The following is a 14,546-nucleotide window of genomic DNA, read 5'->3' as shown; positions in this document are numbered from 1 at the left end:
ATCCAAAACACCAAAGTTTATTTCTCTACTCATCTTCTCTTTTCAATCACCATAAATGGCTTCTTCATCTCAAAATACTTTAGATGATTCATTTGATGAAACATTTGATCAAATGTTTGATGATTATTTTGATCAAACATTTTAGAAATTTACCATTAATGTTGATCAAGAAGAACGAAGGAAAAAAAGAAAAAAAGGAGCTTATATCGAAAGAAATCGTGAAGAAGGCAATATACGTTTATGGAATGATTATTTCAGTGAAACGCAAACGTATTCTGAAAATTATTTCCGACGACGTTTTAGAATGAACAAGCCATTGTTCATGCACATTGTTGATCGACTCTCGAGCGAAGTTGACTTCTTTCGCCAAAAGAAAGATGGTCTTGGAAGGCTTGGTCTCTCAGCACTCCAAAAGTGTACAGCAGCTATCTGTGTCTTGGCATATGGTACTGCGGCTGATACGGTCGACGAATACTTCCGGCTCGGTGAAACGACAATTCGGTCATGTGTGGAGAATTTTGTGGAGGGAATCATTTATTTGTTCGGCGATGAGTACCTACGAAGACCAACACTGGCTGATCTTCAACGTCTACTTGATGTTGGAGAGTATCGTGGATTTCCCGGGATGATAGGAAGCATCGATTGTATGCATTGGGAGTGGAAGAATTGTCCCACCGCATGGAAAGGGCAATATTCTCGGGGTTCGGGCAAACCAACAATCGTTTTAGAGGCGGTTGCTTCATATGATCTCTGGATATGGCATGCATATTTCGGACCTCCAGGTACCTTAAATGATATCAATGTTCTTGATCGCTCACCTGTTTTTGACGACATAATAAATGGTCAAGCTCCGCAAGTGACTTACTCTGTCAATGGAAGAGAGTATCACTTGTCTTACTATCTCACCGATGGTATTTATCCGAAATGGACAACTTTTATCCAATCTATTTCACTACCACAAGGGCCGAAAGCGGTGTTATTTGTTCAACGCCAAGAAGCTGTCTGAAAAGATGTCGAGCGTGCTTTTGGAGTCTTGCAAGCTCGCTTTGCCATCGTTAAAAATCCAGCATTTTTTTGGGATAAAGTCAAAATTGGTAAGATTATGAGAGCATGTATCATACTCCATAATATGATAGTAGAAGACGAACGAGATGGATACACTCAATTTGATGTTTCTGAGTTCCAACAAGGAGAAGACAACGGAAGATCACATGTCGATCTCACGTATTCTACAGATATCCCTACAAATATCGCCAATATGATGGGTGTTCGAACTAGAATTCGTGATCGACAAATGCATGAACAACTGAAAGGTGATTTGGTTGAACATGTATGGCGTAAATTTGGACGTAATGAAAACAACCAATGATCTCGCATGTTTTTTTCAAATTAATCTTGTTTATTGTACTAATCTTTATTTTTATGTTTTTTTTAAATGTATGTTTAAAATGTGATCTTTTAATATGTTTTATGTAATAAATAAATTTTATCTAAAAAATAAACAATGTTTAATCTTTTATTTTCTTAAGCACCCCATATTAAGCATCTTGCATTGGAGGATCAAAATATACAAGTTTCTTAATGAAATGCTTAACACATATTTAATAATAAAAAAGTGATTAAGCACCCCTAATGGGGTGCTATGGATAATGTTGCTCTAATCATGCTCTAAAGGCCATGGTTTTTAGTGGGATATCTAACGTATTAAAAAATAAAAATAATGTATATGTAGGAAGGAGAAACATGAGAGTTTCTTAAAACAGAACTTGTGAGCACAAATATATGTTTTTAATTGAGCAATTTTTAGAAAAAAAAACTGAAAATTTAAATAAATATTAAAAATTAAATTGTTGCTGTTGTTCCTTGTATTACCTTTGAAATTTTCACATTCTAATGAAGTAATAGTGTTTTTTGCAACGGATTATTCTCAGTTGATGAAGATAGTTTCGGAACTAGAAAAATGACTAGTTTTTGCAAATTGTTTAAAAGATATAAAGATTTTGAAGAGAAATTTCACCAGTTCAGAGTTCTTTCATATACTATAGACGCATAATTCAAGGGCGGACAGTCTCGTAATGCAAAAAAGTAACTGTTGTTTATTGTCCATACATATGTGGAGCTACCAGTTTGGTTTACAGAATATATATTAATCTGTTTAAGTTACCGACAAAAAAAATGAAATAATAGTGTTTTAAAAAATAATATCTATCTATCTATATATATAAGGTAAGATTTTTTCTCCTGAGAGAGTGACACGTCATCAATTCGGATGACCACAAGCTAACACTTGTCCCTTTTACTCATACGATGCGTTTCATTAAATCATATCTACTTATACGCTGCGTTTCATTAAATCATATCTACTTATACGATGCGTTTCAAGGCGAGGTATCATCGTCTCCATGTCTTATCGAATCAAAGTCCTCGCCGCCGAAGAACTCCTTTTATTCTTCCAACTGCTAAGAAGATCCGACTGTATCACTGAGAACTATTGATTCCGACCAAACTCAGTTGGAAGCCACCGTTTGTTACTAATCGATTTGAGCTCTTCTCATCGACAAACAAAATCATGTGGCTAATCGATATGAGTTGTTTGACTGCACTGTTTCGTAAGTCGACCGCATTCAAGCATCACCATTAAGGCTCACATTAACACTATTTCTCCACTCATCCCACGATGTCTCATTCAATGCATGCCCTCGTTTATTCCATTGTGTGACTCGAAGCTATATATATGTGAGTTTTCATCAGTTCATACCTCTCAAAAGGCAATCTCTTCTCTTCTCTCCTGCTCGCCGACTTGAAAGTCGGCTATTGTAATACTGGTCACGGTTATCTTCTTCTAAGAGATTTAGGGTTTTGTTATGTGTTGTGTAGGTACGGCTGCAGATGATCTTTATCCTCTATTGGTAAAGTCTTGAAAGGTCGTGGATGTATTTATTTCAAGATATTGAAGGTTAGTGAAAACTATGGTCTCACGTCTTTGTAATTGACTCAGTTATTGTTTCTCTTCTTTGATGTGCGTTGTTTGTCATATGACTGGTGATTCGGGTGGTCTTGCATTTGTTTACTTTAAGTATACGAAGCTCACAAATCAGTGGAAAGGCTTGATATGGTTATGCACTTGGTGATTGGATTTTACATGAAAACTTTTGGTCATTGTTTCAGGAAGAGTTTTTTTTTAAAAGGTTTTAGTTTAAAATTTTTAAGTTCTAATTTTTTATTCTTAAACCATATTTTTACGTTATATATATATTAATCTTAAGAAAAACTTTAAATGAATCAGTGCATATGTAAAGGCAGCAAATAAATAGTACCATCTAAATAATAAAACATATTTTGCCAGTTTGCTTCCCCTTTTCTTAACGCAAATATGTACGCTAGGATGTGTGTGAGTTTACTCAAATATCCTCTTAGAATACTTGGCCTACTGGCTTGCATTTGAAGTATTATTGTTGGTTCGTGAAATTATTTATATTCTTCAATTGATGGTTTTATATGTGGGACACACTAAGAATGATGAGAAGATACACATGTAAAGGGTTCTGGTGCTGCTACTGCCATGGGAGCTGAGGCACCAGTTTATGAAGCTGAAGCTTCAGATTGCTTGCTAGGAAGAATTTTTCATGTATCAGTTTGTGATTATGTTGCTCTAGAAAAGAAAGTCTGTAAAATATGATGGGTAAAAACAGTGTAAAGTTTGTTCCAAAACCGGCCGAGCAGAAGACCCAGACCAGAACATCTACCAAGGCCGTAAAGCCAGACCAGGGTCCAACAACTGTCAAGAAATTGGTATCTTGAAAAGAGGAGATATAGAAGCCAGCAACAAAGGAAGAAGAAGAAGAGCTAAGTTAACCAAAGATGAAGATGAGATGATTAAGAAAGAAGAGGAGAAGCGAAAAAAAAAAAGAAGAAAATCTCCGGGGGAGCAACATCAGTTACAGGAGATATCAAAAGAGAAAGATTCAATGGAGAAGAAGAAGAAGAGAGCAAAAAAAGCAAAGGCAAAGACAAGAAAAGGATAAGGATAATTTTTCCAATTGTTGTCCAACTAAGAACCAAAATCTATACTTGGTTTTTGGTGTGGTTATGTAAAGGAGAATATATAGAAAATAATTTGAACGAAAATCTTCGGGTTAATAAATCGAATATCTACGAGTTAACAATCATTTTATGGGTTAATTACTATAGAAGATATACACAATCTCAATCACATCTTCTAAATATGTCAATTGTATATTCTTCCTTTATGGTGCATATCTACTTAGGGTTTCATCTTTGTAATATATATATGACATCTTTGTCATCACGTTAATATAAGAATTATTCATACCTTCTCTTACATGGTATCAGAGCTTCTTTTCTAAAAGACCTCTCCTCAAAAAAAAAAAAAAAAAAAATTCTCTTTGTTATCTCTTTTCATCACCTTACCTGATCTTCAAGCCTTATGGCTCATCACGAAGCTAACGCTGAAGTGATCAACGTCGGCAACAACCGATCTATCATCTCTGTCAACATGATCAACGTGACGAAGCTGTCATCCACCAACTACATAACCTGGAGCGCTCAGATCCGATCTCTCCTCCGTGGCTATGATTTACTCAAGTTCATAGATCCAAACACCACCCCGCCGCCGATGACAATCACCACTGACGGTCATGATGCTCCTAATTCGACCTTCATGATCTGGCAGCGTCAGGATAGTCTCCTCTACAGCGCTATCATGGGCTCAGTTGAGCTTGCGCATCAACCGCTCATCGCAACAGCCACCACCGCTCTTCAAGCTTGGGACTTGCTTGCTTCGACATATGCAAATCCGACTCGGGGACACATCAAACAACTCCGAAACCAACTCAAACACAGCGTCAAAGGCACCAACACCATTGACGAGTATATGCAACAGATCAAAGTGAAAGCTGATGCTCTTGCTCTCCTTGGAAATCCTTTCGATGCAGAGGATCTCACTGATGTAGTTCTTGACGGACTTACTGATGAGTACAAAGCTATTATTGAAGCAATCCATGGTCGTGATACTCCCATCTCTTTTGCTGAGCTTCATGAAAAGCTCATCACCCGAGAACTTGCCATCAACACCAATGCTCGTTCCACTACGCAAGTCCCCATCACTGCTCTTCATGCGCAAAACAGAAACTCTAACTGGCGTAACCACAACAACAACAACCATGGTGGTAACGGCTCTCGCCAGAACAACAACAATCAACGTCCATCACGGCCATATCTCGGTCGTTGTCAGGCGTGTGGAACTCAAGGTCACAGTGTGAAGAACTGTCCTCAGTTCAAACTGGTTTCAAGCTCTTCTCAGGGACAAAACAGAGGATACAATCAGTACCCTCCAAAGGGGTATAGTGCAATGTTTCAGGGACATGAGAAACCATCTTGGCTCCTTGATTCTGGTGCCTCTCATCACCTAACATCGGATCTTGCCAACCTCTCTCTCCATGCTCCTTACAATGGAGGTGAAGAAGTCCAGATCGGTAATGGAATGGGACTTGAAATTGCAAACACTGGTTCAACTCTTCTTCCTTCCAATACTCGATCTCTTCATTTAAAAAATGTCTTACATGTTCCTACCATTGCTCGTAATCTACTCTCAGTCAACAAGCTATGTACTGATAACAATGTTTCTGTCGAATTTTACCCGACAATGTTTCAGGTCAAGGATCTGAACTCGGGGGCACAAGTGATCAAGGGAAGAACTGAGGATGGCGGATATGTTTGGCCACACCGAGATTCAAAAACCCCTTTAGCCTTCTCTACTTCTATCAAATGTCCTCTCTCAATCTGGCACTCAAGATTAGGACATCCATCAATTTCTGTTTTAAAATCTGTTGTTTCATCATCTATGCTTTCTGATTCAAACTCTATGTCTTCTTTCAACTGCCTTGATTGCTCAATAAACAAAAGCCATAAACTACCTTTCTCAAACACCTCTTCTCTCACAACAACCCGACCCCTTGAACTCGTCTTTTCTGACGTTTGGACCTCTCCACTTGTCTCCATTGATGGGTTCAAGTACTACGTTATATTTGTTGACCATTTCACACACTACATCTGGTTTTATCCAATTCGCCATAAGTCAGACGTCAAAGCCATCTTCATACGTTGGAAAGCGCTAGTGGAAGCAAGGTTTGAGCAAAAACTCACAACACTTTACTCAGACAATGGAGGTGAGTACATTGCCTTGGCTGACTATCTCTCCACACACGGTGTCTCTCACCTCACCACTCCTCCCCATACTCCAGAACACAATGGGTTCTCGGAGAGAAGGCACAGGCATATTGTTGAAACCGGCCTTGCACTGCTATCACACGCCTCCATGCCTGCACAATACTGGACTTATGCTCTAACAACAGTCGTCTACTTAATTAATAGACAACCTACTGCAACACTAAAGAATGTCTCAGCCTTTGAGAAGCTTTTTGGTACTTTACCGAACTACACTAAGCTCCGAAGCTTTGGTTGCCTCTGTTTCCCTTGGATCAAGCCATACAATCAACACAAGCTTGAGCCTAAGTCAAAATCCTGCATCTTCCTAGGCTACTCTCTCCACCAGAGCGCTTTTCTTTGTCTAGAACCCACCTGCTCTCGAATCTATGTCTCACGCCATGTCCATTTTGTTGAAACATCTTACCCATTTAACTCTCTTAAGACAACTCCATCTAAACTCAAACCCACTTTCCCAAATTGGTGCCCGCCAGTCACCAGAATCTCCGTAACGCCAAACGATCTTCCATCATCAAGTGCTCCTTCGTCACAAGTGCCCTCAGGTATGGATTCTGAACCTACTGATCCTCAGTTACATGTACCTACGCCTCTTTCTGCTTCACCTGTACTGACGCAGGTTACAGAACCAAATATAGCTTCATCCCCCCTTACAGCAGAGCCGACAGTGGCATCAGCCGCAGCTCCAACAGAGCCACAAGCTCACCAACGGAACACTCATCAAATGCAAACGAGGGCCAAGAACCAAGTCTTCAAACCGGCAAAGAAGTTCTCGTTTGTTGTCAACAAAAAGACTCTTCTTTCAACTGAAAATGAACCAACTACAGTTCTCCAAGCTCTAAAAGATGAACTATGGCGTGGCTCAATGAGTGAAGAGTTTGACTCTCAGCTACGTAACCATACTTGGAGCCTGGTTCCACGCAAGAAGTCTTACAATGTAGTTGGCTGCAGATGGGTTTATAGGATAAAAAGAAGGGCCGATGGAACAATAGATCGACGTAAATCTCGACTTGTAGGCAAGGGGTATCATCAGCGCCCTGGTGTGGACTATCAAGACACCTACAGTCCTGTCATCAAACAACCTACGGTTCTTCTAGTCCTCAGTCTCGCCGTCATGAACAACTGGCCGTTGCGTCAACTAGACGTCAACAACGCTTTCCTACAAGGAAATCTCAACGAGAATGTTTATATGGAGCAGCCACAAGGCTTTGTAGACAAAGATAAACCAGATTATGTCTGCAAACTGAACAAAGCCATCTACGGTCTTAAACAAGCACCGCGAGTATGGTACTTAGAGCTGCGCCAATTCCTTCTCCAGTCTGGGTTCAAGAACTCAGTTGCAGATGCTTCTCTCTTCATTCTTATTGTCGGTAAAATAACTCTCTATGTCCTCATTTATGTTGATGACATCATTGTTACAGGCAATGATCCGACAAGAGTGCAGCAGTTCATTGGCAGTCTGCAATACCTACACTTCACCAGACCTGATGTCTCCTTCGCTGTCAATAAGCTCTCTCAATTCATGCATCGACCGACCGATGTACATTGGCAAGCCGCCAAAAGAGTACTGCGATGTCTTGCTGGAACTCGTGATCGTGGCATCCTCCTACGCAGCAACACAACTCTGTCTCTTCACGCATTCTCTGATGCGGACTGGGCTGGCAACAGAGATGACTACACCTCAACTAGTGCTTACATTGTTTATCTTGGCTCCAACCCTGTTGTCTGGTCATCTAAGAAACAGAAGACAGTGGCTCGAAGTTCAACAGAAGCTGAGTATAGAAGTGTTGCCGCTACAGCAGCTGAGATACAGTGGATCGTCTCATTACTAAGAGAACTTGGAGTTCATTCCAACACTCAGCCTGTCATTTACTGTGACAATGTGGGAGCTACTTATCTGTGTGCAAACCCTGTCTTTCACTCAAGAATGAAGCATCTAGCACTAGACTATCACTACATTAGAGAGCTTGTTCAAGCTGGATTCTTAAGAGTCTCTCACATCTCCTCCAAAGACCAACTAGCTGACGCCCTAACCAAACCTGTTTCCCGGTCACTCCTGGCCGCACATTCATCCAAGATAGGACTATCCTCCAATAGTCTATCTTGAGGGGGCATATAGAAGATATACACAATCTCAATCACATCTTCTAAATATGTCAATTGTATATTCTTCCTTTATGGTGCATATCTACTTAGGGTTTCATCTTTGTAATATATATATGACATCTTTGTCATCACGTTAATATAAGAATTATTCATACCTTCTCTTACAATTACAAGGCTATCATACAATTTATAAGGATATAAAAGCCACAATTACTTACCATAGCAACAACATCGAAAACAAATGTGACAAGTTTCTACAACAAACAAGTTAAAAACAAATAATGTCCATGACTTAAGCAAAATATGTAAAGTTTTAGTGTTGTAACTAAATTAGGATTATTATTAATAAGACCATTCATCAATCCAGCAGCAACATTCCAAAAATGCAGTCCTCAAAAGAAATTTCAAGTCAATAAAAACAAAAATTAAAGATCATTATTTTTTCAAAAGGCCCAACAATGGACAAATTTAATAGGTACATGAGGACACATAACATTTTAAAAATCTTCATATTCAAATAACTTCTGAAGATAAATACAAAACAAAACATGTGAACTTTCAATTAATCAAGCTGAAAGACTATAATATCTCAACCACAATGATCTTATATACCAAAAACATCTTTACCAAAATCATCTTACAACTTATTGTTTCATAGATTCAAACTAACCAAATCTTTAGACGGACAAAAATAATAGCTTTACACATAAAACAAAATGTATGCAATACCAAAACAACTAAACATCTAATAAAATTTCAAACACAACACAATCAAAGGTAAACCAAATTTCCAACCACCCTGCGCGTAGTTCATACACTCAGTTGCTGATTAACATCAGTTTTGCAATAAATTCTAGCCTGTGTTATAACTTACCATTGCCAGCTTTACAAAACCATAATGTGGAAAGCAGTTGTATTTTTTTTAAGAAATATGACATACTAATTAGTTACTGCTTAGACCAACGGTAATGCTTTGACATAGTTTTTAATACTTTAACTAGATTAAAAATAAACATTATATATATAAATTATTTTATGTATTATATGTTCTTACATATTATGAAATAATAAATATATATTTAATAATTAAAAGTCAGTAACTCTTACATATATAATTAAATTGGTGCGAACGTATAAATCAATTTTATTAATCCAAACAATTTTTTTTAATTTTGATAGGATATGTAATTAAATTTAAATGATATTAACATACATAGTATATTTTTAATATTAATGTCTATTAAATGATGTTTTTTACTCATATGTTTTTTTGACATGTGCATCTTTAATAGCAAAAACTTTAAATTACTAATAACAAAATTTTCATTGTGGGATTAATAATTTTAGTAATTTATAATTTAAAAACAATTATCAATGTTAGTTCAAAACTTTTATCAAAAAAAATTATTCAAATTAAATTTTGAAATTAAAATATTTATTTATTCAATATGGTTTGTAGTTTAATTTAGAATGATATATATACATATATATTTTAAATCTTAATGATAAATTAAATTAGACTTTTATTTATATGATTTTGTAATCATTTGTATTTTTTTATAACAAAAATTTTAAACAATGGATCGCAAAATTTGAATGTGAGACTTTTAACAGTTTTAGTAATTTATAGTCGCTTTTTAAAATTAAAAATATAACATATACAGAAAAATCTAAATTTTTATAATATGGTTATTGTGATTTTTTTTAATTATTTTAATAGTTTAAAATTAAACAAATTTAAAAGAAGATACATTATTTTTTTATCATATCTTTATTATTCAAAATCATTAATTGTCATATATACTTTAGCCACATTAGGCAATTCCGTAATCTTTATTTAAGGAAATAATAAATGATATTAATAATGAATTTATGGTTAGTTTAATAAAAAGCTTATTATATAATTAGATGGACCAACGTATTTCTCTAATTATTCTATGGCTACAAAAAGAAGTTGTAATGTTTCACAAATAATATATAGGGGATTTGAATCATACCGCAACATTAATTACTGCATAAACCAAACATTTATACAATAGCTAACTAGGATAAGACCTCGTGGGCCAAAATCATCCGGATAGTTCACGGGAAGGGCCAACGTACTGATGTGCGTACTGACGGACAGTCATCGTGGACGAAAATCAACCGGGAAGAGCCCAGCTTGAAAATCGGATGTCTTCGGCGTTCGGATTGTAGTCTGGAGAAGTGTCCTCTGCGACGGACCGGGCCCAAGTTCCCTGGAAAGGTTTAACAGATGTGCCGCCCCAGCCAAACTCCCCACCTGACAATGTCCTCCGCCCGGATCGACCCGCCGAAGCGAGTCTTGGGTCTAAAAGAAGGGTAAATTTATATGAAAACTATTTAATAAATATCGTATAAAAAATATATTATTGATCGAATTAATATATTGCCCTTAAACAATTTTCTTTAAAAAAAAATTTGTTAATTACATAATTTGTTTACTAATGAACTGATCCAATTTTTAAAAATAATTTAGGTCAAAAAATTATTTATCGCATAAAAACTTAACGTTTAGGCCGAAGAATCTCATGCCTACTATTTGGTTACAATTAAACTATACCAACTCGGTTTTATATCATGATTTAGCAATTTAAAAGTTAATTATGGTTATGAGAAGTTTACGTTCACGTGCCAATCCTATCCATCTTCGATATTTTTCTCCTTTTTCTATCATTTTGGTTATTGCTCGATATAAATATTGATTTTTGAGTTTATTCTCATTTTTTCTTTTATTTTGGCCTGAGATTTAGAAAATGTTTAAGATTCAAAATTATTAAAGAGATACATACTTAAGTTAAGATATGCGCATTGTATATAATAAATACTTATTTTATATTTTTCTGCATAATATGAAATAATAAAATAATAATTATATATTAAATAACTAAGAAATCGGTTACTATTATGTAAGAAATTGACTTGCACATATAAATCAAATGACTGTTCTTGTTTATTCGTAATCATTTTAGAATAAATAAATCAAAACACAATTGTATCTATCGTATATGATATATAATTAAATTTAAACGATATGAAGTATATATATATATATATATATATTAACATAAACACCTATTAAAATAAAATTATTTATTTATATGATTTTATTATCATTGTATCTTATTATAGAAAAAAATTTAAACATTGATCACAAAAGTTTATGTGAGACTTTTAACTGTTTTAATAATTTATACTCGTTTTGAAAAATTCAAAATACAACATATACAAAAAAATCTAAATTTTTAATATATGATTAATGTAATTGTGTAATTTATTTTAATAGTAAAGAATTAAACAAAAATGATAGAAAGCATACATATTATTAGCAAATCTTTATTTTTTAAAATCATTAATTAATATATATCATAATCACATTAGCTAATTCTGTAGGTTTTATTTAAGAAAATAATATATAATAAATAGTCACCTTGGTTTAGTTAATATCATATGACATCATATAGTTGGTATTAAATATTTCTAGTGAGATATAAAAATCGAATTGGACCAACATGTTTTTCAATTTCAATGTGAAGATGATACGTAGGATTAATTAACTACCTAATTGATTGACAAATAAACAAGGGATCTTTTTTAATTATTACAAAATTGAGGTTACATCTTTTCAAATGTTTCTCAATTAATATGTAGAGAATTTTAGTAATTCCGTGCGAAGCGTGGCCCTAGTATAATTAGAAAAATGATAATATTTTAGCATTCAGAACCTCAAATGGTTATCTATACCGTTGAGGTTGCTCTAACGTCTTATTAGATTTTTTATTGAATATTTCAGATTTTTGGATTCTAACTTCATAAATTTCATTCAAGTTTTATATAGGTTCGGTTAAACATTATTTCAGGTTTGGATAGATTTTATAATTCTGTCTACAATCTATCTTTCATCTATTTTGGGTTCCATAAATAATATTTTGGTTCATTTCGGATAAAAATAAGGGCAAATCTCTAAAATAGCACATTTCTAAGTTTATGTCACAAAAATAACCCTTAAAACTAAAATGACCAAAATAGCATTTTATCTTTTGAAAAATTTAATTTTTTTTTATTTTTTAAAATTTAAAATCTTATCCCAAAACCCCACTCCCCAACTCTAAACCCTAAACCCTAAACTCTAAACCCTAAATCCTAAACCCTAAATCCTAAACTCCACCCCTTAACTCTAAACCCTAAACCCTAAACCCCACCCCTAAACTCTAAACCCTAAACCCTAAACCCTAAACCCTAAATCCTAAACCCCACCCCTTAACTCTAAACTCTAATGTCTAAATTAATTTACCAATGGGGTATAAGTGTATATTTATCTCTTTTGATAAAACATTAAGTGCTATTTTGGTCATTTTTTTTAGAAGCTATATTTGTGACAAAAACTTTTTTTAGTGCTATCCTAATCATTTTCTCTAAAAGTAAACATAAATATAAGTATTTGATATATTCATTTCAACTAATTTAGAATTTAGAATTGAGTTTTTCGAGCTATTTCAGTTTTGAGTTGGGATCAAATTCAGATAAAATATCCAAAATCCAAAACACCACTGATTCTTCACATATTTTTGTATCTCAGAGCAGGTGCATAGATTTATATTGGTTCGGGTTCAATTACAACTACCTAGGCTCGGAGATCTAGAGGCAAACCTGCTCATGCTATACAAGATTACAACAAAAAAATCAAGTGTGTTCTTTTGTTAGTTGTTACAGACACAACACAAGAAAACAAGATATCATATGATTATATTTATAGACACAAAACACCAATCATCAAACTCGAACATTTTGAAACCAATGTTTCAAAGTATAATGTTATTTCTCAAACCGGTTTCCAAACCGACAACACCTCCTGGAACATCTCCAGCATCAGTTCACGATCAGCTTGCCTGAAGAAACCGCTGATCTCCTCTCTGACATCATAAATCTTGCCGAAATCAAACAAATACATCAAACACCCTTTCTTCAGCTTCTCCAGCTGATAAAGCCAAGCCTCTTGCAGCCTCTCCAGCACGTTCCCGGAGTTTATATCTTCCATCAGGCTCTCCTCGCAGGCCGCTTTCAGATCAGTGATATCGTACTTGTTCGCTGCTCCTAGAAGCGCGAGCCTGTGTTTCCAGAAGTCTTCTTGCGTTATGTTACCGTAGAGGTAGCTGAGGAGCGCCATGCAAGACTCTCTAGACATGTCGTCGATGTGGATGGTGGAGGACTCTTTCTCCTTGAGGTCGTGATGGAACATGCTTTTGAAGACGTTTGAGCTGGCCGAGAGGATGGCTTTGTGAGCGGAAAGGGTCCCGCCGGATGTGTGGATGGTTACATCGGAGAGGATGTTTTCTTCTAGCATACGGGATAGGCATTTGAGAGTGGTTTGAGTTGAGATTGATTGCATTGTTGTATCCGTTGGCCAAACAGGAGAAGCTTCACCACCCTGTATAAATTAAACGCTAGAGAGTTGGCGAAATTTGCATCTTAATTAAAAGAAAAATCTGAAAAACTTACATTCAGAGGGCAGATTTTGAGATCAAGGAACTCGACATCAATGGTGAACCGACCGTGGAAGCTTGAGTCCACATGCCACACACAATCATCAGTCGTACGCAGCAGCTTCTCATAGACTACAATAGTCAACTAATTTAACTTCAACCACCACAGCACAAGTTAAATAGACAAAAACAACAAACAGTGGATATACCAGGAGAGATGTATAGCCTACGGTTAGGGCCAACGTTGGAGACACGAAGAACAAATTTAGCAATAGGAGGTTGTTCCTTGGACACACGAGAGAGTTCTGGGAAGAGCCTAACGGATAGGTAACGATTCCTCTCTATAGACAGATGCCTTCATCAATCCAAGAACACATGAATCAATCAAACAGAATTATAAAAAAAAAAAAAAAAAAATCAAAAACTTAGATTTTACCAATTCCAGATTCCAACTTTGAAAGGATCGGACTTTTTGAAAGAGCAAGGTCCAAAGTTTTCAATCCGCCATTGTGCTAACCTCGAGATTGTCTCCACCTTCGTGTCCCCCATCCACTTCTCTCTGAACTCAAAGATTCTTTTTGACTTGCTTTTCTCTGGAAAACGCTTTACTTCACGCCAGATGACACGACCCAAGCAAGCAACTAACACACAGACACAACAGCCTTCATCGTCCGCCACGTGTACGGAGATGGGCAG

At 35.8% G+C, this 14,546-nt stretch overlaps 1 protein-coding gene across 1 annotated transcript; it reads right to left on the bottom strand.

The window, feature by feature from the left end:
- Positions 1-13,006: 13,006 nt before the first annotated feature.
- Positions 13,007-14,514, bottom strand: LOC106347386 (BTB/POZ domain-containing protein At1g21780). Its single transcript, XM_013786915.3, has 4 exons — positions 14,287-14,514; positions 14,060-14,205; positions 13,867-13,982; positions 13,007-13,795 (listed from the first exon to the last, which is right to left on the bottom strand). Exons 1-4 carry the CDS (start codon positions 14,397-14,399, stop codon positions 13,190-13,192), a joined length of 981 nt encoding a protein of 326 aa, XP_013642369.2. The 5' UTR covers positions 14,400-14,514; the 3' UTR covers positions 13,007-13,189.
- Positions 14,515-14,546: the final 32 nt, after the last annotated feature.

Source organism: Brassica napus, chromosome C5 (genome assembly GCF_020379485.1).
Source record: "Brassica napus cultivar Da-Ae chromosome C5, Da-Ae, whole genome shotgun sequence".
NCBI lineage: Eukaryota > Viridiplantae > Streptophyta > Magnoliopsida > Brassicales > Brassicaceae > Brassica > Brassica napus.
The sequence above is the reverse complement of the archived record's forward strand: the minus strand, read 5'-3'. Positions and strand labels throughout refer to the sequence as shown.